The sequence below is a fragment of the Polypterus senegalus genome, chromosome 16, assembly GCF_016835505.1.
Source record: "Polypterus senegalus isolate Bchr_013 chromosome 16, ASM1683550v1, whole genome shotgun sequence".
Classification (NCBI taxonomy): Eukaryota; Metazoa; Chordata; class Cladistia; order Polypteriformes; family Polypteridae; genus Polypterus; species Polypterus senegalus.
In genome coordinates, this window is record NC_053169.1 from 94,863,589 (window position 1) to 94,890,813 (window position 27,225).

Below are 27,225 nucleotides of genomic sequence, written 5' to 3' on the forward strand. Positions count from 1 at the left end.
AAAAAAAAAAGTGAATGTCCTTGCGTGGCTTAGTCACAGCCCAGACTTAAACCCTATTGAAAATCTGTGGCATGACTTGAAGACTGCAAGTCCACCAACGGTCTCCATCCAATCTGACTGAGCTCGAATAATTCTGCAAAGACGAGTGGGCAAATATTACACAGTCTAGATGTGCAAAGGTGGCAGAGCAGAATCCCAACAGATTTGAGGCAAGGGGTTCCACAAAGTACTGACATGGGGGGATCCTTTAGTGATTCTGTTTTTTTTGTTTTTTTTCCTTCCAGAAGTTACTATTATATCTTTCACTTTGTGGTTATAAATTGCATTAAGTACATAAAGCTGGAGAAATATTTTTGTGTGTTAATCTTCATTTCAGGCTGCAAAGCAACAAAATGTGAATATTTTGAAGGGGGCTGAATTCTTTTCTATGCCCACTGCAAATAGGCAGAATTCCGTGCTTATTTTAGATAGATAGATACTTCATTATATTTAATCGACAAATAATCTCCCATATGCAAAAAAGAATGGAAGACGCTTAAGACAAAAGAGGCTTTAAAAGCAAGGTCTTTATATAAATATTAACCTTTTCAACATCATACAGCCTTCTGAAGGGCATTAAAATAAATATCTTTTAATGGGAAATTATGTACATAGGTTGAGAGGAACACCATACTTTGCTTGTGTGCCACAAAGAAGGCCATTTGCATTTTCATTAGGGGAACTTGCTGCAGTTTATAAAAAAAAAACTGCCATGACGCAATTTAAGGCCGTTTATTCTCGAGCATCAGTTTCAATTTTCAGCTCCCTCACTGCTACTTCAGTTCCTATTTATGACTCAGAGCTCAAGTGTCTTCAAGTGTGCTTTCATTTCATTCAGCTAGATAATGTAAACTAGAAAGCCTGACTTACTCATTGATTGTTTACCAACGTTTTAAATGAAAAAGACTTTGGTCCCAAGACAAAACTAACCTCAAGTATAAGAGACATATGAGGCCCGTCACGAAATTAATGAGAATGATTACCATTTATGAGAGAGCCAAAAAAAGTTGTAATCAAAGTACTGACTGTCCGTCCTCACAGAAGACCATTTCACCGGCCGACATGATGCAAGGAAGATGCAACAACTCCCTTTAATATCAATCTCATTAATATCACGACCAACCTCTTTGGGTATTTTAAAAGAATACAGGTTAATGTATCAGTTTATACAAGATAAAGGTTAAGTTTCTTTGGCACTGCTCCTTCAAACAAGCAAAATCTGGGCTAGGGGGAAATAAGAAGAATTGAGTTAACTGTTTCAGTTGCTTACTGGCAAAAAAAAAATCGATAAAATGCAAATGACCTTCATAATCGTCCATTCCACACTAACACATCATCAAAGTTCAGTGCCTCTTTAACAAACATTCACAACTCCCAAAGCATGTGGACCCAGATGTCATTTTGGACAGAAGTGCACATTTACGCAGTCAACTGCACAATGCTATGGCTGACCAAAGGATGGCAAAACCCGCTTCCCCAAGGACTAAATGAAATAAGTAAGCAATTATAATTAACATGATGATGATCAGCAAGGCTAAGTTTCTTCCTTTTGTCATGTTCTCAAACAAAAATATTACTAATAACTGAAAATCCCCAACACTATGAAATGGATTGATTTACATGGTATGAAGAAAATGTCAGGAGCGAAGTAGTCAAGCTTGACTTCTCTCTCTGCTGGTTAACTTTCCTTACATTCATTCGTGCTTTGAACCCTGCACACAGATGTTTCTGACCTTATTTTATTTGTGGAAAGTGTGGCCCAATGGTACTGGACGGCTGTCACAGTCCTTACAGGTGACCTCAGTGTGCAACACCGAGCAATCATCTTTAACTGCCTTTGTTCCACTTGTTTTTTGGGGTAAAAACGTTAGGGGGCTGGCGTGCATTAAGAGACCAAAGGATTCCACCACAATTTGCTGAAAATAAGAACAATCAGAACATATAAAACTGTGAAGTTCAACTAAATGTTCTAATTTTGTAACACTGAAAGGCAATAATAACTTTTGTGTTTATTTCTCGGTTGGACAGTCAATACCAAAAATACATGCACCCTAGCGTTTATTTCAGAAAATGAACCACCACTCTCAGAAAAATTGCTGGAGTTACAAATGTCTGAACATTCACACTTTTTATTTCTTTGGTTTGCATTGGGACAACACAAAAAAGCAGAGGCAAGAAGTCAAATTCCACACAGACATACAAAATGCACAGGAAAAATTATAGGAACCTTTTCAAACCTGCAAGGAAATAACTGAATTTCAGTCATGTGATGGTCCTTTGGTTTGTATTTAAACTCGCCCGTGGCAAGTAACAAGTGCTTTGCAACCCGTTTAAATAGAGAAAAGTTGACGCGATCTTTGCGGCCGTGTGGACCACACTGAGCATGGAGAGTTAGAAACGACAGCAAAAGATTGTCAGAGGATTGGGGAACCAAAATTGTGGAAAAGTATGGACAATCTCAAGGTTCCAAGTCCATCTCTAGAGACCTTAATGTTTCTGTGTCCATTGTGCTTAATGTCATAAACAAGTTTACTGTCATGAACCTCCCTGCACGTGGACGGAAGAGAAAAACTGATTGAAGATTGAAATGTAGAATTGTTAAAAATGGTGGATAAAGAACCTCAATCAACTTCCAAACTAATTCACGCTGACCAGTCTCCTACTATATCACCATCTGAATGAAATGGGGCACTATGGTAGGAGATGCACAAGGATCCCCTGAATAAGCCAGAATGGAGTTTGTCAAAACAACCTGAAGTAGCCAGCATCTATCTGGGAGAACATACTGTTGAGGGATGAGACCAAAACTTGAGCTGTTAGGTAAAGCACAACGTTGCACCGTTTACAGAAAACAAAATAAGGCCTTTAAAGAAAAGAACTCAGTCCCGATGGTCAAACATGGTGGAGATGTACAGATACTTTGGGGTTACTTTGCTGCATCTGTCACTGGATGCCTTGACTGCGTGCCTGACATCATGACTATTTAAGAATTTTGGAGTGCAGTGTGGGCCAGACAGCTTGGTCTCAATCAGAAGTCAAAGCCCTTCCAGCAGGTCAAGGACCCAAAGCATACTTCAAAAAACGACCCAGAAATGGTTTAAGAGAAAGTGCTGGAGAGTTTTGAAGTGACCAACAATGAGTCCAGATCTAAATCCCATAGAACACATGTGGAGAGACCTCAAAATAGCAGGTGGCAGAAGGCACCCTTCAAATCTGGGGGACCTGGAGCAGCTGGCTATAGACGACTGATCCAAAATCCCAGTAGAGAGGTGTTAAAGAGACTCATTCTTGATTACAAGGAAGTGACCGATTTCAGTTTTTGTTTCCAAAGTGGGTGCTAACAAAAAATGTGTCCAGTCCATCTCTGGAGTTCCTTGTGGAATGAGATCAGGTTTGCCTTCTTTTCTTTGCTCGTTTGTGTCGTTCCAATGCAAACAAAAGAAATAAACAAGACAATGCCAAAGCATTTGTAATTGTGGCAGTTTCCTGGGAGAAATGATACATTTTCTGAAAGAAGTGCAGGAGTGCCAAATTGTGTGGCCAGGACTGAATTTCTCTGTCTCCTCTCCTGCATTACCTCACAATGGCTTCATCAAATACTTCTGAAACATCAACTTTTCTTTAGTCTTCCTTCTGCTAATTCTCTACTCTTTGGTACACTTTTCCTTCGTCTGGTTGCCTCTAAATAATTCCTTTGACGTTCACTTACACTGTAAGAACAAGGGTAGAAAATCAAAAGACAGGTGATTTTTACATGGATTGGTTTTACTGACTGAAATGTTTGGAAAGATTAGTCACTCACCTCCCTGAAGGAGATTAGTAGCGTTCTTTCTCAAATTAAATATCAAAAAGCATTAAAGGCACTTCATGATATGAACTCAATCAAAAATGCATTTAAATAAAAAATATATTACACATATTGAGGATATTTTGGCCAGGCATACCTCTTGGATCAGGCAGATGGTACTCAGCATACAAAATGAAATTAGTTTAGAAGTCAAACCGGGTAGCGTTTGAAACGGTTAGCAAAAACTGGAAAAAGAATTTAAATGACATTTAGCAACATGCTATTGTGGAACATTTAAAAAAAAATCATTTTAAAAGGCTCTAACAAGGAGAGAGAAGTCCGAATGTGCAAGAAGTCTTCATGTAAAAAAACTGGCTTCAAATCTCTTGGTGCTTAAACCAAATTATAATTGAGGACTGTTTTTTTTTTTACTGACTTCTAAACATACCATGTAAATGAAACTGAATGGATCCTATTTCCAAAAGAACACAGTAAAATAAAAATAAAACTAAAACATTCAGCTGATCTGCTTTATAATAAAAGGGCCATACCAATCTGCTAAATAGTTTGCTGGATCTGTAGCTCACACTTCATTTGTAAGTGCTTTGAGAAATTTTTACCTAGGGTACAAATAAAAATAGTACTTATAGTACTTACATTTAATGTCCGTAAAATGAAAGGAACGGCTGACTTAATGCAATCTGTAAAGCGTAACCACCCGGCGAGTCTACATAACGTGTATTTAAGTATCTTGAATTTTTACTCTTTTTATCGAGAAATGCCTGTCGCCAATTCTAATTGAAATCACTTTTCCTCCAACATTCCCAAAGGGATGCAACTTAACTGCCATTTCTAGACTGGTTTGTGTGGAATCAGCAATGAATTGGTGTCCAGTCCAGCGCTGCTTCCTGCCTTGTGCCACAAGCTGCAGGGTGACCGTGAAATGTACTAAATGGGTTAGTGAATGTAGTGTTAAATTCACTGATTAGCTTTTGAAAAACTTCAAAGTTACATGGATTATAACCACTGAATTAAAAAAATAATTATTTTATCTTCAGCTCATTTAATCAGTTCCAAAGCCTAACTGTTGGATTCATTTGAGCAGGGGATTTAACACATGGCTGTTCGAGACATGCCCAAACTGTTGCTACAGAACACTTGCTAATTGCAAAAGTGGTGCAGCGGCTAGATATGTGAAGCGATTATCTAATTGGAAAGTGACATAGCCCTGAAATTCTGTCTACAGTTTGTTGCACGCCTGCCCAGGTGAATAGAATCTACAGAGATAACCTTAGAAATGCTCAGAAAGCATTTTGAGGCAAAATGAACAAACTGTGCAAGGACAAGATTGACTGGGCCCAAGACAGTAACATGAATAGTAGGCCGCTATAATGGCAAACGTGGCTGGTCATACAGTTTAAAGTGTAAATGGCAGCTCATGAAGTAACTCTCAGTCCTTCAAGGTCAGCATTTCTTTCTTCTCAGTTAGCCGACATCTAGACCTCCATTTTAATCTGTCACCTCCTATCAGAATAGACTAATGCTGTGTGTTCACTCGAACGCACGGTAAATACGAGTTGGAAAAACCAAATGAATACTAGACAAACTTGGAATTGCAACTTGGACAAAACAAAACTACCCGGGTTGTGACGTGATTCTGACCTTTCACCTTAGCCAATTATTTAAAATAAAATCTGTAACTTGTCAGGCTGAAATGCCATTTTTCTTTTAGTTTTTTCTTTTTGGTCGAAATGCATTTGGAGCGGAGTGAAACGTTCAATACGTTTATTTTGCTCTTTATCCCCCCCCTCAAAAAAGCTGTTCATCTTTAATTGCTTTTTTGGCAGGCTAAGTAACAAGTCAACAGCAAACTCTCATTTTTCTCTGAATTGTCTGACCAGAAATGCACGTGAATGCTCTTAAGTGGGAAGGTGAGGTGTCACAAACTCAGAGCTCCGAATAGTCAACACAGGGCACAAGGCAGGAACCAATCCAGGGCAGGGTGCCAACCCACCGCAGGCCACACACAAACACACCAAGCACACACTACGGCCAATTTAGAATCGAGCTCCGAATAGTAAAAGTGCAAAGCTCGAAATAGTAACTCGCACTACCAGACTACAGGACATGTAGAACTGAAGGTTTACTTCACGATTGTTACGAGTCTCTACACTTAATTATTTTCTAGCGAGGGTTTAGTAGAAATTTGGCGTTATGCCCTTTGGAACATTTTGATCATTGTTTATTATATTTTAAATTCTGTTCAGTATTATTATATTGATGACTGCCTCGCTGAGCTGTCTTGTTTATTGTAACAGCGCTTCCATTTCATGAACATTTTTGCTACGATATTGTTCCTAACGGCCAGGAGACAGAGCTTGTACAATGCGACATTCAACGTTACTTACGTGACAGTATTTATACCGATGTGGTGCATAAATCAGCATCCATGATTTGGATTCAGAACCAAAAAACCCTTACGATGCAACGTTCAATGTTAATTACGTGACAGTATTTATACCGTTATGGTGCGTAACTCAGCATCCATGATTCAGAAACAAAAAACTATGAGGATGCAATATTTGACGCCAATTATATTTCAGTATTTATACCAGTATGGTGCATAACTCAGCATTCATGATTTGGATTCAGAAGCAAAAAAAACAACAACTTTCTAACTTGTGCGTCCTTCTTGGTGCTTCTGCTTGACTATAGTTTCGGTTCGTGTTTTGACATCTAAAGTAACAATCTCCTTTGACTTACAGTTTCAACCCCTTTGGTGAATACTAACCATATCATTTCCATTTTCAACTTTTCTCTCTGCTCAGTTTGCTGGCAGAATAATGATACTCAATGTGTCTCTAGCTACAACAACAAATAAAACTGTGACAGTGATTTTAAATGGAAAGTGCAGGCCAGCTCTAAATGAGAAAACCTGGACGTAGATCTATACCAGCTGATGAAACTGAATCACAAAAGGGGACTACCACAGAATGGAGATTCGTATTCATTAACATACGGCAAGGTGATTGAACCTGCAGAAAATAAAACACATATTTAAATCAAGACTTTAAAAACTGGACAAGAAGCACAAATTCTTCATTAAAAGGAACAATTTCGCTGTCTTACTACATGCGGTCTGTATGTGAGATTTATTTAGACTATGCATGCCAACTTAAATACCAAAAAGATTATCCTGCAGCAACAATAAAAAAGCAAAATCCACCAAACTATAATTTTGCATGGTATGGCCACCTCAATAGATTTATCTTTCTTCATTTTTTATTAATTGTTTTACAAAAGCATAAATTAACCATCTGTCTAAAAGATACATTCACTCGTCATGGTTTCTCCTCATTTTTTTTTTTTTAGTATGTCTGGGTGATCTTTTTATTACCAACTTTGCTTTTACCATTACAGTCACTGAGCTGTTTCCTTTCAAAGTAGCACTGTAAAAACCAATCAGTTTACCTTGTTAGAAAAATGAACATTTTTTAAGAACTCTACAAAAGAAAAAATTAATTTGTACATAAACAAAAAAAAAATATCATTGCCTAGTAAAAATAATTTGCTATTCCACTTGACTAGTTTTCGTCAATAAGCCTCAAGCACTTTGTAGGAGGAGAATGGCTTCACAAAGTGGTAGTCTAAATTGCCACAGTGAGGACACTGCTGAACGTTGCTGTATTCTGAAAAGTATTGCATCCCGACTCTGACATCTATCACTGGCTTTCCACAATGCTTACAGTTCAAGCGGGCCTAAAAATGAGAAAAGGAAAAAAAAAAAATTAGAGGATGTTCTTTTTATGACATGCCACTTAAGTGCACATGCTTTCAGACAGACAGTATAGTAACAAGGGTTTGCAGGAACGCAGTTGATATTATTTTTATATATATATAAAATTCAATTTGGACCATATTTTAATATTTTTCTACACTCATCCCAATGGAAGGAGTTGGGATGAGCAGAGAAAACTTCAAGGAGGATAGAGGTGTAAGAAGAGAACACGTTGATCATGGACAGCACACAAGAAAGACCCTCTTTATTACTGATTTTTAAGATTGTACTACACTGAACAAGCTGGAAGTCAGTAACACACACTCACCCGTCCACTTTGTTAGGTACACCTTACTAGTACTGGGTCGGACCCCCTTTTGCCCTCAGAACAGCCGTAATTCTTCGTGGCATAGATTTAACAAGGTACTGGAAACATTCCTTAGGGATTTTCGTCCATATGGACATGATAGCATCACACAGATTTGTCTGCTGGAGTCTCCTGTTCCACCACATCCCAAAGGTGCTCTATTGGGTTGAGATCTGGTGACTGTGGAGGCCATCTGAGTACAGTCAACTCATTGTCATGTTCAAGAAACCAGTGTGAGGTGATTTAAGCTTTATGACATGGTGCCTCATCCTTCTGGAAGTAGCCATCAAAAGATGGGTACACTGCTGTCATAAAGGGATGAACATGGTCAGCAACAATACTCAGATAGGCTGTGGCATTTAAATGATGCTCAATTGGTATTAAAGGGTCCAAAGTGTGCCAAGAAAAAAATCCCCCACATCATTCCACCACCTCCACGAGCCTGAAACAATGAAACAAGGCAGGATGGATCCATGCTTTCATGGTGTTGGTACCTAATTCTGACCCTACCATCTGAATGTCGCAGCAGAAATCAAGACTCATCAGACCAGGCAACGTTTTTCCGATCTTCTATTGTCCAATTTTGGTGAGCCTATGTGAATTGTAGCCTCAGTTGCCTGTTCTCAGCTGGCTGGAGTGGCACACGGTGTGGTCTACTGCTGTTGTAGCCCATCTGCTTCAAGGTTCGATGTGTTGTGTGTTCAGAGATGCCCTTCTGCATACCTCGGTGGTAACGAGTATTTATTTGAGTAACTGTTGCCTTTCTTTCAGCTCAAACTAGCCTGGCCATTCTCCTCTGACCTCAACAAGGTATTCTCAACTAGGGACCTTCTGCTCACTGGATGTTTTCCCTTTTTCTGACAATTTTCTGTAATCCCTACTGATGGCTGTGCGTGAAAATTCCAGTTGATCAGCAGTTTCTGGCAAAAACCATGCCACTTTCAAAGTCACTCAAATCACCTTTCTTCCCCATTCTGATTCTCGATTTGAACAGCAGGTCAACTTGACAATGTCTACATGCTGAAAATGCATCGAGTTGCTGCCATCTGATTGGCTGATTAGACATTTGGGTTAACATGCAGTTGAACCTACCTATTAAAGTGGGTGGTGAGTGTATATAGAATCATATCTCAAATTAATATCCTCCAGCATGCAATCAAAAGATAATCACGCAAAGATAAGAATCCAAATGGTTAGTTATTAATTGATGAAAACATTAGAGATTTTAATTAACTTCCCATAAAAGGAATCAGACTTTTGTCCAATGAAATGTACAACAGGATTATTATTTACTCCTTGTTTTATGGTGGGGTTCTTAGGGTTCTTTCAGTTGATTAACATGTAGCAACCTATTAACACCGTACAGACATGTGAAGAAGTAAATGCACCCCATGAAAAACTGCTGACCATTTCAACATATTTGAACAGGCAAACACTAGATCTTCATGGAGACTTTACTTACAATGTCCACTTGAATAAATGACAAATAAAATTGACACGGTTTTTCATTCTAGCAATCTAAGAATCACAAAAATGCTGATTTGTCACATGGAAAAATTAAGCAGGCCCCTACATTTACTACCACTTCAAATCCATCAAATTAGACTCTGGTGTTCTAGATTAGGCCTCTTTAGGGAGTTTGAGCTGGACATATTTAAAATGTAGATATCGTGGGCCTGGAGTTCTCTTTGTTATTGATGTGTGTGGTATCATCTTGTCAAAATCAAAAGACCTCTTTAAGGCCTTCACAAAGAAGGTTCTAGTTTTCTAGGACTCAAATGATCAACAAATTATCTGAAATCGATCATTCTACTGTTAAGGAAAATCATCTACAAGTGATATGGATTTAAAAAAAAAAATTGCTTACTTGTCCAGGACTGACCAGCCGAGCAAATTCAGCCCAAGATCTGACCATTTTAATACTAAAAAAAGTCTCCAAGAAGCCCAAATTTTCATTGCAGAATCTGCAGGTAACTCTTGCAAAAGTTGGTGCCAAATGTGTATGCATCTACCATGACAAAGAGATTGCACATATTTGACCAGCATGTAAAGGTGTACCAGGAAAAAGCCTTTGATGTCCAAAAAGACCACCAGAGCAAATCTACAGTTAACCATTGGACACCTAAGCAAAGACCAGGCCTTCTGAAACAATGTTCTCTGGATGGATGAATGGATGAATCAAAGATTCAGAGTTTTCTGGCCACAGTAACAGTAGACATGTTTGGTGCAGACTGTATTCCAGAAGAAGATGACAGCATTTCAGGAGAACCACCGAATAGCAACTGTGAAGCATGTTAATGGAAATGTTATGGTTTGGGGTTGCTTTGCTGCCTCAGGGTCTGGGCAGCTGGGTGTCATCGACTTAACTATGTATTCTGCGTCATATCAAAGTGTGCTTTGAGCAGAATATGAGACGATCTGTTCGAAAGTTGAAGTTGAACTGGACCTCTTCAACACAATAATGAGTCGAAGGACACTAGCAAATCCACCAAGGAATGGCTCAGAAAGAGGAAATGGAGGGTTATGGACTGGCCTAGCCAAAGCCCTAATTTGTATCCCCTCAAAATGTAGTGGAGGGATATCAAACGGACAGTACTTTCAAAAAAATGCACAAATACCTTATAATTGAAAGAATTTTGCTGGCAGGATTGGTCAAAAAGTTCACTATGCTGATGTCAGAGCTGTTGGGCAATTACGCAAAATGCCTACAGGAAGTTATTTCTCTTAAAAGGGGGTAACACCAGCTTCAGAGGTGAAGAATGGACTTATTTTTTCCCCCTGTAGATAATTACATCAATTGATACCATTGTTGAATAAATTATTGAAAATGCAAATGTTTCTTGTGTATTTTTCTGTAGGCACTGTTTGTACAAAGATCTACTGTTTGCCTCTTCAAATATACTGAAAAAGTCAACAGCTCCCATTGAGTGTACTTTTCACATGACTGTATTAAATGTACATAATTACTACAAATTATTTGCAGGTTTTTTCTCAGGTTCTCTTTCTCATATACAAAGTGTAGGGAAAGTATTGTAATCGTCCAAAGATTCAATGTCGAGATTTTCATGAATCTCGATGTTTTAGACCTCCCCGACTTTCTCGTACATGAAGTATAGGGAAAGTATTGGAATATTTAAAAACTTCTATTTTGAGATTTTGATGAATTGATGTTTTAGACTTCCCAGAGTCAGAAAATACCATTTTTGGAATTGTGTGTGTGTGTGTGTCTGTCTCTGTGTGCGCGTGTATGTAAACACGATAACTTGAGTACGCTTTCACTTAGCTCAACCAAATTTTGCATACAAGTATTCGGTACAAAACGTAGATTTCTAACAACTTTTGGGCCATTTCAGTTAACCAGAAGTGGTACTTTACCTTTTATTCATGCAGCTGTACAGTCCAATTTATTCAACTTTACTTTTATAATTATTGTTCAATATATTATTACTTTGATTTGTTGTTGATGGTTCTTTAACGTACATAATATAAAAAACTAATTGTCTTGGAGTTTACTCCTCAAATATCCATCCCCATATTTGAGTATATGAGACAGTCAAGGGGAGACCACTCCCAATTTTTTTTGTTAAGGTTTTGTTAATATTGTTGATGTTGTTTTGCAAATGCAGTTAACTTTTCACAAATAGTCAACAGCAGATGCTGAGGCCATATAGAACATAGAAAGACCACTGCTGAACATTTAGGATGAGACAATTGTTGATGACGTGGGCCAATGGTTTGCTGTTCTCCACAAGAACAGAGCAGGTTGTCACGATACTACCTTCCATGTAGGTTTGCAGCACATCTGCCAACCCCTGTTCGGTAGCAGGGAAGGTCAAAACCTGGCATGCATTCGGTTGGGTCGTTGATCAGGAAAGAGTCTGTAGGAGGGTCTGCCGCCCATAGCTTTTTCCATGCGTCAGCAACAATAACATCCCTAGGCGACCACCAGATTATTGTTAACGTTAAAGTGGCCTAGTTCACAAAAGTATAGGACGCACATTTTATTTCAAACATTTCAATTGTACGAAACAGTTTTGAGTAAAAATTGGGAGTACCTCAGAAGAATGCTTCAAGCTAGCTTTGCAATTACTGTACCGCCACTGAACCAAAGTACAGTAAATACCAGTACAAGACTTGTTAGGGTCACCAATGCACCATGAATAGCTACATTAAAGAAATAACCTAAAAATGACAAATTTGTTATACGTCATACTTACCACATGTGGTTTTTAGTGAAAGCCGAGAACATATTTTAAACCCTGTGTTTTCTCAGTGTAGGGCCCTAGGGTGAGCCTATCTTCCCATTCAGACTGTACATCAGACCTGAATACTCATGCCCTAAATCCCACCTAAAGCCCTTTTATGTTAACCCTCACCAGACTGGTCACTGTCAGAGTTGACTGTTTTTGTAGTTAAACACTTTATCTGTGTGCCTGAGGTTACAGATGTGCAGTAGAGTACCAGAGCAGACTGTAGAGAAAAAGTTATGCTTATTACTCAGTTGTGGAATTGTCGGCACTCACAAATTTTGGAATTTCCGATTAGGGATGCTCAACTTGTATTTACAGTACATTTTTCTTGAGGCACCAAGGCCTTGGACTGTAAAACACAAGACTACAAAGTTTGGTCATCACCACTTACTCGCTTGTGCATTTCTGAGCAAGTAACTCGTCCTCTCAGTGGTCACATCGTATAAAAGAAAAAGTCAAAAGTAGTTCTGCTTAAAAATTAAATAGGCAAAATGCTCTTAAACAGTAAGGCCTACACAGCCTGTAAACATCCTCATCAGGGCTCTTTTTTTTTTTTTTGCATTACAGCTTTTCATCCATATTTCCTTTTTGTGCTCTAGAGCTGTTTGGTTAAAATGTACATAATACAGGTTAAGCACTTAACAGGTTTATACAAGATTACGTGAGAAAAAATATCCATCCGTCAACAAACCTGCTTAATCCATTTCAGTGTCATAGGGGCTGCAGAGCCCCACAAAATATGCTTAACACAAATAGAAATATAACAAAGTTTCCAGAAAAGAGAAAACATCAAACACTGTGCTAAGCACAGAAGATTAGTGATAAAGAAGACAGGCAAAGACTGCAACGTAACAACTGTCAAGTAAGAAAATGCTGCAGCAGATTGCAACCCTAAACGTAAACAGCGGAGAAGAACTATTCAATTGAGACTTCAAAGGAAGACGCAAGCATTCTGAAGAAGGAAATGAAACCTGAAAGTAAGCAGCCATTGAGATGGGAAAGTACCCCCAATTGACAGAAGAGCAACTAGCACTGTAAAGCAAGCGCAACAACAAGTCGTCTATGAAAACAATTAAATGAATGAAGTATTTCCTCTTTAGCTACGTTTCACCGTAACAATCGGGACATTGTGCTTAATTATCAGCACATGCTCATATTTTTGCAGCCAATTCTGTAGTAAAACTACAATTATTTTATTGAAGTTAATGGATTAACTCTTTATGCTCTGCCTCATTTATGTCTGCTATCTGCTACTTTGATTTGACTGGCTATATCCTTCAATCAATATTCATGTTTCACCACAAAAACAAAAATACACAGGAGAATTAGTTATGCTGTACATATACACTGTCCTCCATAATGTTTGGGACAAAGATACATTTCTCCTTGATTTACACCTCTGCTCCACAGTTTGAAGTGGCAAATCAAGAGACAGCATTTCTGAAATATATAAAACCATTTTAAAGTCCCCAAAGATCCCAAAGTATAGTGGAAAAAGGATCTCTCACTCAACATTTCAGCAAAGGAGTGGAAGGCAGCCATGCACAGAATTCACTTGAGCTCCATATGCACAAAGCATTCCATTATTCAACTTAAAAATCTTTTATCGAGCACATCTTTCTCATTTAAAACTATCCAAACTGTTTCCAGGGCAAGATCCAGCCTGCGAACGTTGCAATCGAGCTCCAGCCTCACTAGGCCACATGTTTTGAGCGAGCATCAATTAAACATCATTCTGGACCACAATTTTTATTGGTGTCACAATCCCTCATCATCCATTAATAGCTGTGTTTGGTGGGCTCACTGATGGGTGTAAAGAGGAGAGGGACAAACAAAACTGTAATTACCTTTAATTCACCATTAGCACATAGACTTATCTTGCTCAACTTAAAGAATCTTAACGCACCTCTGTTAAGTCAGTGGGTAACTGATGTTATATACTATTTGAAACTGGAAAAAATCAAATTCTCTCTTAGAGGATTTGTTCAAAACTTTAAAACCTGGCAGGACCGGCAGAATCTAATAAATAATATCTTATATATAGACATCTACACGTGGAAGTATGTGTGTTTGTCTGTCCGGCCTGGAACTGCAAGGCAGTCCGGAAGTATGAGGCTACTACATGAAGCTCAAAGAGCCAGCAAGGCGGCCCCAAGTTCACGAGTCAGAAGTAGAAAGAAGTACGAAGCTACAGCATGAAGCTGAAAGAAAGCGACTCTGTCACCAAAGTGAAACCGCCGAGGAAAGACAAACGAGAGAGAAACTCGTTTAGCCGCTGATAGACAAGGGGGGGTGAGCATGTTCGCAAAATTAAACCGCCGACTCTGCCTTTAAATTTTTTTTCTGACAATTTCAATAGTTTCTAGGAGCATAGGCTTTTTACAGCATGGGTTTGCACAGCTAGTTTTAGAATAAGCACTTGGATTGGGGAGAAAGCCTCCTGGCTGTTGGCCTTTCTCTCTTTCTTATGGGTGAGGGTTGAATTGAATTTAGTTTTGTTAAATTTGACTTGATTGTATGGAATGTTACATGCTATAAATACAAGCTTAAAAAAAATTAAAATAAAGTCATAAATCAAACAATTCATACACTGCAGATGATCATTTAAGGCTTCACCACAGAAGATCCTCAGTGCCTGCTGATGTCTAGCCACTAGTTAGCCACAAAAACAGGATGGCCAGATTACAGTTTGTGAAAAAGGACTTCAACAAGCGTGCAAAATCCTGAAAAAAAGGTTTTGTGGCAATGGCACAATGAATTCGGAGGAAACATCTGCTCAAGGTGCAGTAAATGCCTCCACTCACTGGATGGTGCTTCATCCTATGACAGGATAATGACCAGACATACTGTTGAGGCAAAACAGGAGTTTCACAAAGCTAACAAATGGAAAATTCTTGAACGGTCAAGCCAGTCACCTAATTACAATCCAATTCAGCATGGCATATGTGTGCTGAAATGATGTCAGTAGCGTTTTCCTTGCAAAGCTCCTCTTTTTAAAGAAGAAGCTTGAAACACACCTGATAAATGCATGCAAATCACCATTAAGAAGCTTGAAAAATGACAAAAAAAAATGTACAACGGCCCTTTGGGAACAATGAGAGGTTAGTAAAGATTCATAACATCTGTGTGCCTGTTAACCAAATGTCTAACTCTACATATTCCTCCACTTATGTGGTTGTAGGTTTAGTCAAAGTGATTGCAGGCAGGAATCCAGGGCCATTATCTCCTAAAGCTTAGTTTATTAAAGCAATGAATCGGCTAAGAAGAGCAAATAAAACACTAAGGAAAAATCGGGAGTGGTCTCCCCTAGAATTTCTTGTATACTCAGATAATGGGATGGATATTTGAGAAGTACACCGCAAGACAATGATTTTTATATTATATACGTTCAAGAACCATCAACAACAAATCAAATTAATAATATATTGAACAAATATTATAAAAGTAAAGTTGAATAAATCTGCAGCTGCATGAATAAAAGGTAAAGTACCATGTCCGTTTAATGGAAATAGCCCAAAAGTTGATGGAAATCTACGTTTTGTACCTAATACTTGTATGCAAAATTTGCTTGACCTGAGTGAAAGTGTACTCAAGTTATTGTGTTTACACACACAAACACAAACAGACACAGACACACAGATAGACAGACACAGACATAATTCCAAAAATGGTATTTTTGGACTCAGGGAGGTCTAAAATGTCAAGATTCATCAATATCTCGAAATTGAAATTTTTTGGGGCGTGGGGGGATTCCAATACTTTCCATACACTTTGTATACAAGAAAGTCAGGGAGGTCTAAAACGTCGAGATTCATCAAAATCTCGACATCGAATCTTTGGGCGATTACAATATTAATAAAGTATCTATCTATCTATCTATCTACAAACCGGATTCCAAAAAAGTTGGGACACTAAACAAATTGTGAATAAAAACTGAATGCAATGATGTGGAGATGGCAAATGTCAATATTTTATTTGTAATAGAACGTAGATGACAGATCAAACATTTAGTCCGAGTAAATGTATCATTTTAAAGGAAAAATATGTTGATTCAAAATTTCATGGTGTCAACAAATCCCAAAAAAGTTGGGACAAGTAGCAATAAGAGGCTGGAAAAAGTTAATTTGAGCATAACGAAGAGCTGGAAGACCAATTAACACTAATTAGGTCAATTGGCAACATGATTGGGCATAAAAAGAGCTTCTCAGAGTGGCAGTGTCTCTCAGAAGCCAAGATGGGTAGAGGATCACCAATTCCCACAATGGAGCGCAGAACGATAGTGGAGCATATCAGAAAGGTGTTACCCAGCGAAAAATTGCAAAGACTTTGCATCTATCCTCATCAACTGTGCATAACATCATCCGAAGATTCAGAGAATCTGGAACAATCTCTGTGCGTGAGGGTCAAGGCCGTAAACCCATACTGGATGCCCGTGATCTCCGGGCCCTTAAACGACACTGCACCACAAACAGGAATGCTACTGTAAAGGAAATCACAGAATGGGCTCAGGAATACTTCCAGAAACCATTGTCAGTGAACACAATCCACCGTGCCATCCGCCGTTGCCAGCTGAAACTCTACAGTGCAAAGAAGAAGCCATTTCTAAGCAAGATCCACAAGCTCAGGCGTTGTCACTGGGCCAGGGATCATTTAAAATGGAGTGTGGCAAAATGGAAGACTGTTCTGTGGTCAGATGAGTCACGATTCAAAGTTCTTTTTGGAAATCTGGGATGCCATGTCATCCGGACCAAAGAGGACAAGGACAACCCAAGTTGTTATCAACGCTCAGTTCAGAAGCCTGCATCTCTGATGGTATGGGGTTGCATGAGTGCGTGTGGCATGGGCAGCTTGCATGTCTGGAAAGGCACCATCAATGCAGAAAAATATATTCAGGTTCTAGAACAACATATGCTCCCATCCAGACGTCATCTCTTTCAGGGAAGACCCTGCATTTTTCAACAAGATAATGCCAGACCACATTCTGCATCAATCACAACATCATGGCTGCGTAGGAGAAGGATCCAAGTACTGAAATGGCCAGTCTGCAGTCCAGATCTTTCACCTATAGAGAACATTTGGCGCATCATAAAGAGGAAGGTGCGACAAAGAAGGCCCAAGACGATTGAACAGTTAGAGGCCTGTATTAGACAAGAATGGGAGAGCATTCCTATTTCTAAACTTGAGAAACTGGTCTCCTCGGTCCCCAGACGTCTGTTGAGTGTTGTAAGAAGAAGGGGAGATGCCACACAGTGGTGAAAATGGCCTTGTCCCAACTTCTTTGGGATTTGTTGACACCATGAAATTCTGAATCAACATATTTTTCCCTTAAAATGATACATTTTCTCAGTTTAAACTTTTGTTCCATGATTTATGCTCTATTCTGAATAAAATATTAGAAGTTGGCACCTCCACATCATTGCATTCAGTTTTTATTCACGATTTGTATAGCGTCCCAACTTTTTTGGAATCCGGTTTGTACTTTACCTAAACTTTGTATACGAGAAAGTAAAAAGTATGAGAAAGCTTTGCCAGTCACAAAAGGCCCGTTAGGCACCTCAGCAAGCTATTACAGCACACAAGGAGCTGCTCAACAGAGTGAGCTCGGCCAGTCACAGCACCCCAAATCACACACCAGAAGGACTTGCTGAACCCCACCTACAACTAGTTCTTCACTAAAAGTGGCTTTGTTCATTAAGCACAATACAATTATGTTTTACTTTATATTGTTTGAGTTTGTCATTTTGGACAGCAATGTATTAGTACATACATAATATTCTAAATTAAGCACATGAGAGATGAACAGAGATAACTGAAACATAAACAAAGGGAATTACTTCGATGAGCTATCACACAAACCTACACACACACAAAAAGCAGTCAGTCAGCCAATACATCTTGCTGTACACCACTTATACACGTGGAAAATTATTGGTGGTTTTATTGTTTCATAATTTATCTTTGTTAATTAGATCCAGATGTTTTGAGACATGAACTTTAAACTTGGCAGTTAATTTGTGTAAGTGTTAGGCTACTAAAACCGAAAAAAAATGACGTGGCCATTGGATGTTACCATTTTCGGCGGTGGAAGTCCAATTTTTAAAAACACTTGTAACCCATCTCCACAGTTGCATAAGAATGAATACTAGCCCAAATATACAAAAGACAACAAATCAGACGAGAGCATGATTTCATTGCAGGTTGAAACACACTCATATACTGTCGCACACATGGAAATTGGGTTTGTGCTGGACAAATACAGGGTAGGAATTAAGTTTGGCACCATCGCTAACATTTGTTCTGCCTGTTTCCTTAGAACAGAAGAAGAGAAAAACCCCGGAGCGTCACTGAAGTCATTTCTAGTACCCGTGAAGACATGAACTTCCAGTAACGGAGATATCAAAACCGAATGACAACTACAAGCTGGTGTTCATATCTGGACCATCTTCGACGGAGAACTCCACACCTTTGAGAAACTTTCATTTTAAAATGGCGATTGACAATTGGATTGTTTCGTTTTGGCACGACCGTGCCCTAACTTTGTCCTTTGGACAATACAATAAGACAAGGCATCCTACAGGACCTCGACCCTCATTTCTTTGTGCTTTACCTTTATTTACAACACCGAAAACAGAGGCTGTGAAACGTAATGGCACGGACGCAGAGTCTCACTGGAAGTCCATGCAAACACAAGCTGAGTGTGCCAGTCCCTCAAAGAAGGTATCAGAAATAAAGTTCCTGTGTATCTGTCAAACGATCCACACCATATAGTAACAGTATATAGTATAATCATGACTCAGTTAACAATGTTGTGACTAACAATTTCGTGCTTTAAAGACAGAGCTTCCATAGAAATACAATTAACAAAATCAAATGATGTTGAAAAGCTGTTGTAAGCGATCATATTACAGTATTAATATCGTTGTTAATGTATTATTATTATTACTGTTTTTCAATAATTTTGATAAATTTAAGTGACATAAGTATTACTCTAATGTCAGGTTAGGTTACTTGACGTTAGGTTAGCTTAGAGTAAGTTACGTTACCACCAAGGTATGTCCCTGTGTACTGCCGGCGTGCAGCAAGGTTTTCGCAAGGAATGTAGCAATTCCGATGCTGCACCTTGTACCAAAAGTTAGCACAGTGAATATGACATCAGACAAAGAGGCACGCTCCCACCAAATATTATGCGTGAACGCGCTTAATGACGAAATTGACTAACGAAGCAGTAGTCAGAACCATATGCTGTCATTAAGCGAGACACAACTGTTATAACAATTCACTCTGAATGTTCTAGTTACATATTCAAATGATGTAACTGGCTGCTAGTCACATATGCAACTTTTTCCATGCATGCACAGAACACCATAATCAAATTAGTTTTCCTGAAAAGATTCCAAGGAAAAGGAAGGCTTAGGCAACCACATTTCCCAACAAAAAGTGCAACAAGTTACATTTTGGTTTCCAATTAAAGTTATCTTCAGCCAATCATACTTACTTGACAACATGGCGAGGCTGCCAGTATATCATATGTATACATCGTTCCTAGTTGATGCCAGCTACCGTCCCACCTGGATTTGCATTTAATGCAAATAATTTTATGAACTCCTTCTAAGCAGTCTACACAGATTGCATACAGGTGCATTAATCTCCCTTCAACAAAAAAGAAAAACAAAAAGGAGGTTATTTCATTCTGAAATAATGCAGCAAAACTTGGTTTTAGTTTAGTTCATCACCATAAAAGCCCCCATTCCTTGGAATGTGATTTGGTGAAGAAGGGATTGGCTCCCTGCTTTGGTTCTTTCCTACCTTGTTCTCAGGGCTGCTGAGCTTCAAGTCCACCATGACCCTGAACTAGACCAGTGGTTCTCAAAGTTGGGCTCACAAACCTACTGGAAATGGGGTCACCACAAGACTTGTGTACCAGAGATATTAGACGATGCACAGTGCACCCAATAGGACTCTTTCGGAGACCTTAATTGGCTAAGGCCAGATGGAATGTCATAGTTTCAATTAAACTGATCAACATGTATTGGCTGCAAAACTGCAGGCTTGATGTTGTCATAGATGGCCAGGAACCCTGCCCCACCGGGACTCCGGGAGGAAGGAGGGACCGGGAGAGCAGCACCTCTCTTCCCTGGGCACCTGGACGGTCCTTGATCCCTGGGGGACAGCGCTTCCAGTACACCAGGAAGTGCTGACAGACCAGGGATGGTGTACACCCGGAGCGCTTCTAGGTGCAAGGGCAGCACTTCCGCCATACTGGGGAGTGCTGCCGGAAGTTTGTCATCAGGCACCTGGAGCACATCTGGGGCATTATAAAAGGGGCCACCTCAGTCCATTCGAGTCGGGTGGAAGAGGACGGAGCTTGCGAGAGAGGAGTGAAGGCGGCCCGAAGGACCAAGGACTGAGTGCAATCGCGTAAATAGTTTTATAAATAGTGGAATAAACAGGTGTGTGTTTGGACATTGCGGTGTCGTGTCTGCCTGTGGCCGGGCTAGCTCTTACATTACCTATAAAGGAATATTTTTGACAAAATAAAATAAATACACAAATAAATAGATGTATTGTGAAATGTGACAATAAATAAATAAAAACACGGTAAGTGAGCAGAAATATGAAAAAAATCAAGCACTTTCTACAGCCCACCCTCTCAACTTTCACAGATGAAAAGGACAGTTTGCATTTCAAGCCGGATGTAGTGTTGATGAAAATAATTAAAGAAATACACACAGCAATAACAACACAAAACATACATTTCATGACACATTTGATTATTTATGCTAAATGTTGCCCCCAACTTCATCTGCAGCCATAGCAACTCCTCTTCCCACAAGATTATGCAGAGTGTCTGTGAGAATTTGTACTCATTCAGCTAAAAGAGCATTTGAATGGTCAGGTACTGACGATGGATGAGATGTTCATCCCAAAGTGTTGGACAGGGTTGAGGTAGGACACTCATGTTCTTCCACGTCGATCGATCGATAGATAGATAGATAGATAGATAGATAGATAGATAGATAGATCGATCTGTCTTTTGTAAAATGGATTCTGGTGCAGCGTTATGATTAATGATTAACTATCGTTTGATTAACCCATGTTAAAAGTTGGAAATGAATTATCTGATTGATTAAACAATTAATTTTAAATTGCCGCTGCAAAAATACTTGCTGGATAGGCTCTGGTCCCTACGTCCCTCAGATGGATTGAACAAGTTTAAGAATGTTAGGCTGTGTTAAATGTAATTGCCTTGCTGCACCATGATGCCCGATATGAACTTCCTTTGAGACATGTTGTTCTTCTCAATAGGGAGGGCAGAGTTTAGGGAACATGTCAGCTCCTACTACATCAGGAAGCACAACAGACTCCGTCAGCGTAAAATAAAATATGCTAAACATACCTAATACCTGCTTCCAAAGCCAAGTTCACTAAAAACAATGCAACGGCTGAAAATGATAAGCAGCAGATTTACAAAGCATTACCACACTCAAAAAGCACGCTGACTGCAGCAACCTAATGTATTGGCAGCTCTAGCAAAAAAAAAAAAAAAAAACTAACGCTGATGGGCATAAAATGATCATGCAGAGGGTGTTCACGTTGATAGAACAAGACATGTCAAAGTGGTTGACAGCAAAGGATTTCCGCACTTCAACAAATTATCCCTATCTACATTTCACCTACTGCAGGCCACGTAGTATAAAACATTTTACCAAGATGATGGAGGACCTAAAAACCAAGCCACAGCTGCACTAACAACAAAGAATTTTATCAAAGTAGTGCGCTACTACAAAGGTGAAGACTGAAGGATGACACAAAATCTTCTAGCCAGAAATGCAGCTGACAATCGTGTACGTAAAATGGTTCCATGTGTTCATATTGCACAAAATGCTGTGGCTGCTATTTCATCCACCCCCAAGAACCAGGAATCGGTGGCATGTTTCTCTGCTACATGCGACGCTTAATGTTCACGGTACAATACGTTCTGTGAAATAGGATGTTACGAGATTTAGTTGTGCGAGCATAACATTTTGTGCAGTAATTAGCAGATATATATGGGATACTGCAGTGTACCTGTTTTGACTAAATGCAAAGGGATAACACTACAATGCTCAAGTGATGTGCGATACACGAGATTGGTAGCTGCTGCCTGCAAGTCGAAGCATACACTGTTTATACAGCAAACTTCCCATTAAAATAATGACAGAAAGTACAACACAGTACTGGCACGGCAATTGTTTTGTATACAAGAGACATGACATACACGTTGCTTGTGTTAAACTTCTACATTTGCTACGTTCGCAGCATCCCGTTTTTCCGATTGTGATTTCGGAACTCATTTATCTAATGGGACCACGGATGTGTATGCGGTCGGGACTCAGCAGGAATGGACGTTTTGTGACGCATAGCTATACACTGCAAATTGTAGTCACTGACAAGTAACTGTTGTAAGCAGTGAACGACAGAAATAAATTCTTGGCCGAAGATGAACATTCCTGTGAAACACTGGGCCGAATACCTTTTCTCCTTTATTATTTTACCCATTGAATAATAACAGCCCATAACATTTATATAGTGCATTTCTCACTACTCATGTGAGACATGGACGCTATCCAGTGATATGAGTGGGGGACTGGACTCCTTTGGTACTGTGTCTCTCCAGAGAATCCTTGGGTACCACTGATTTGACTTTGTGTTGTTCATGGAGGCACATGACCTGCACTGTGAGGGAGCGTCAGTTATGGTACAACGGCCGTGTGCCGCGATTCCCTGAGGGTGATCAGGCTTGCAGGATCCTCATTTGTTGAGGACCCAAGTGGCTGTACCAGGCCAAGGGGATGCCAGAGAGAGGGTGGGATTGGATCGCATGTCTTCCTGGGGGGCTGTCAACCAGGATCCCGAGGTGTTTCGTCGTGCGGTGGGTATAGCAACGTGCTGTACCAGTGCATACGCCCCAACCTAACCTAACCTGTGTTAATTTTTGTGTCATTTTGACTTTTACTTTTTTCTTTTTTGCATAATTTTTTTGTATAATAGGTTTAAAAAAACAATGTATAATTATCTTTTCATATTTTTTTTAAATGTTTCATGAAAAAAGCTCCAATAAAAGTAGAACACAGTAAGTGCTGAATCCTTCAACTTTAATTTATGTGAAATACGTAGGATAATTTAAGTGTCAAATTAACATAATTTTTTCATAAATTACAATAAGTTAAATTACACTTACAAGACTAAATAAATGTTAACATTTTCAGCTTTACCAAAGTCTTTTCTCGAAGTGAAACTGAATGAACATAAAACTGATTATTTTACCTGTCTCTGCACATCTCTTTTGAAATTCAAGATGGTCAAGTACTGGATTTGCCTGCTCTTGTTTTCTGGTAATGCCCCGCATACTTATAATATTTAATTAAAAACGCATGGAACTTATTCATTTTCTCACACAGAATATTGGATCCAGCACAAAATCTTCCACAAACGTACATCTAAAATCTCAGACCCTTAGCACACGTGCAGTTGTGGTTTGGCGAGCTGCAGAACCTGCCTGACCCTGCCGCCATTCTTTGTTTCTGAGATGTGGCCAAGACTTAAGGTGGTCACTGCATGTGTCCTTGTGGATTCAGGAAATGGCGTGTTGGCAGGTTTTGCAGAATAATCAACCATCTCGATCTTGGTGGGGTACTGACCAGTCCTAACTTTGGCTATCAGTGTCGAATTTCTCATTTTATTTTTTTGATGGCTTCGCCATTTCAGTTGTCTGGTGCTTTGACATGTTATCTTCCTAAAGGAATTCAAACAAAGCGACTGTATGCTTTGAGCAGGACATGTGGTTTGACATACTTATTTACGAAAAGTACAAATCTCCCATCATCATCATCAGTACAAGATCTAGGTGAAAAATGAATGCAACTCTGGACGGAAATAAACGTTGCGACATTGCAAATGTTTATTGAAACGATACCATGGCGAATGTAAGCCGTAACCAAAGCTAAATGCCGTCCAATGAAATATTCCAGTGTGTGGCTTTTGTTTTGGCCAGGTAGTGTATAATACATAGTTAAAAGTGTAGCTCTTTCTACTGCCTGTTCCTTCACTCCGACTAATGGCCTGAGGTTATAGATAAAGAGCTGGTGCAGTGGTAGCGAAGGAGACCTGGGTTCGCTTCCCGGGTCCTCCCTGCGTGGAGTTTGCATGTTCTCCCCATGTTTCCTCCGGGTGCTCCAGTTTCCTCCCATAGTCCAAAGACATGCAAGTTGGGTGCATTGGCAATCCTAAAAATTGTCCCTAGTGTGTGCTTGGTGTGTGGGGGTGTGTGTGTGGCGCCCTGCCCAGGGATTTGTCCCTGCCTTGCACCCTGAGCTGGCTGGGATTGGCTCCAGCAGACCCCCATGACCCTGTGTTAGGATATAGTGGGTTGGACGATGTTAGGGGTGAAAGTGCTGAGATGAAGTAGTGTATCTGACCAGAAAGTGGATAAAGTGTATGGGATTGGAGGCATTTTGTTGAAGTCTACTACACAATAAAGAATATAAAGGGGACAATAGAGTCATTATAGGACCCTACAAAACACCATTATAAGTCAGGAACCAACACTGAACAGGATGACAATCCCTCACAGGACACATCCATATTGACTGGGACAGTTTTTGCAATGACAAGCGCACTTGTTCCAAATTTCCAGGTCACGTAACTGCAACATTATACCATAAACCTTCTAATTCTATACATCACTTTAAAAGCAACAGAGGGAACTGAAGATTGATTACTGGCTTTGAAGGACTTCAGGAGCTAAAACAATTGGGTTAAAACCTCAAATTCATTCATATTCAGAAGCAGGGCAATGACAGAAATTTACCTTGTAGATGACAGGGCACATCATATTCTATTTCATCATGTCGTGATGGGCTAAGAAAAAGGGTACCATCAACTAGAGGGAACTGCTCAAACACAGGTAGTGTCCGATGGCAGAGGGCGCAGTTCACCACATTTCTGTGACTGGCACTAAGGGCTGCTAAGATGAATTTCCTGAGGTCCTCTCCCTGTCCAGCCTGGGCATCATCTTCCATGCGTACATGGTAAGTGTTGAGTTTATGGCGGGGAATGTGGGCAAGGAGTTCTGATATATCAAGCCTGCGGAGGAACTGTACTGGTGCATCCCCTGAAGCAAGTCTAGGCATGGACAGGCTGGCATTATTGTCTGTATGGGAGTTCTTTGTCACTGCCCCACCGACAGAGAGGTGCTTTCGATGACTGTCCATGTGAACAGCATTTTTGAGAAAGTCTCCTAAGTGACGAGAGCTGCGTGGACCAGAAAAGGAGTTTGAAGTAAAAAAGGAAAACCCAGACGGTGGGGACTGACCGGGTGAATCACAAGGAGAACGAAGGCCAACATTACCACAACCTGATAATCCGGTTACCCCTTTCTCCTGCGAGTTTTGTCGATCTACGGATTGTCGTCGGGGCAGCTCATGGCCCATAAGTTTGTGTGGCTGTTTGCATCCTCCAGTATGTTTTCCTTTTTTTGGGTCCTCTTGGGAATCACTGCTGCTCCCACAAGCACCGGTGGACTTTCCGGAGCATTTCTCTGGCAAGACCTTCTTTTTACGGTCGTCCTGCATGCGCTTCACCTGATACCAGTCCGTGTCTTTCTTGAGGTGGCCCTGGCCGCATCGGCAAGAGCAAAACCGAAAGGCCAAGTCATATCCCTTCTTAGTCCACATGTTTTGCCTGCACTGCTTTTCGTTCCAGCTGCGTGCCCGGCCAATGCAGTTGAATTGTACCAGTATGCTGCTCTCCCATTCAAAGAAGCACTGGAGATGCATCCAGTTCCCATAAGGGCACAGCTCATTATTGCAGACCACTCGCTGACAGTCGTCCTTCTCGAGATCAATGGGTCTTCCCAAACTACAGACTAGAGGGGTGGCACATGTGGCGTCTGCAGAAGGAGAAAAATAAAATAAATAAATAAAAAATAAAAAGCAGTCATGTACTAGACTTTTTCCACTTTCACCGCATGACATTCAGTGACTTGTTCACGTCAGTCTAATGTATATAGACACATTCACAGAAAATAAAGGATACCTTGAAGATTTACCTGCCACTTCTGTTAACTGATGACAATTAAAGAGGTGTTGATGTTTCCAAATCTGTTTAATCCGATTCAGGGTTACTGGATGTAATGTGGGCACCAGACTACCTCAGAGCATGAATGAAATATTAGCTTGTCTGGTCGGAATATACAGGGTGGCACAGGGAAACGGGATGTTGTGGAACTAGGTGTTGGCGACCCTGGGGCATTGTCAGCAGTTGTTTGGGACCAATGCAACCTCATTGAGAACCCCTTAATGGAACAGTGGAGTGCTGCGCAATGAACGAGCGTTTGCTGTGAAAGTGATAGTGTGACTGCTGCGCAAAGAGAATTTCAGCTCATGCGATTACAACATGAGTGCATAACTTTTCGAAGAAGCGGGATTAGCCTTAAAAAAAAAAAAGTCCCCACGTCAAGCCACTTCACATACTGCCTGACTGTCGGCAGCAGCTATTTGACGATTGTTTGGAAGGCGTGTCATTTCATGCAACGGCCTCAGAGATCCCTACATCTCACGGTTTGTGATTTTTTTTTTCCTGTGGGCACATCTTAAAATCCAAGTGTACCACACACGTCCTGCAACCATTGTTGAACTAAAAAGGAGGATTGCAGAGGAAATTGCTGGCATTCCTCTTGCCATGTTACGTCGAGCAATGCAGAATTTCCACAACAGGCTGTCAGAATGTGTATGGAGAAATGAACGACACCTTCATGATGTTTTCTTTAATACATAAAATGAATATTGAAAGAAAATTCATTACCATCATTAATTGCATATTCTGTACAATACATTTCATCATTAAATGTATTTTGTAATGTGTTTATTTGTGCATTGAACATCAATTGAAAATTTAACCGTTTCCCTGCGCCACCCTGTATTTGTGGCCTTTCGTTTCCTCGGAGTTTTCTAGCCTTTAATAT

At 39.9% G+C, this 27,225-nt stretch overlaps 1 protein-coding gene across 2 annotated transcripts in view; it reads right to left on the reverse strand.

Moving 5' to 3' along the window:
- Positions 1-546: 546 nt before the first annotated feature.
- heca (hdc homolog, cell cycle regulator) overlaps positions 547-27,225 on the reverse strand; it is a 59,212-nt gene continuing 32,533 nt past the window's right edge. The window contains exons 2-5 of one of the 2 annotated variants that reach the window (XM_039739030.1): positions 25,072-26,151; positions 19,717-19,874; positions 7,381-7,585; positions 547-3,749 (exon numbers count right to left, since the gene is read on the reverse strand). In XM_039739030.1, the coding sequence (XP_039594964.1) occupies positions 7,421-7,585; positions 19,717-19,874; positions 25,072-26,151 (1,403 nt within the window). In that variant the 3' untranslated portion in view covers positions 547-3,749; positions 7,381-7,420. The remainder of the gene's footprint in view (positions 3,750-7,380; positions 7,586-19,716; positions 19,875-25,071; positions 26,152-27,225) is intronic. The other variant, XM_039739031.1, reaches the window with a different exon arrangement.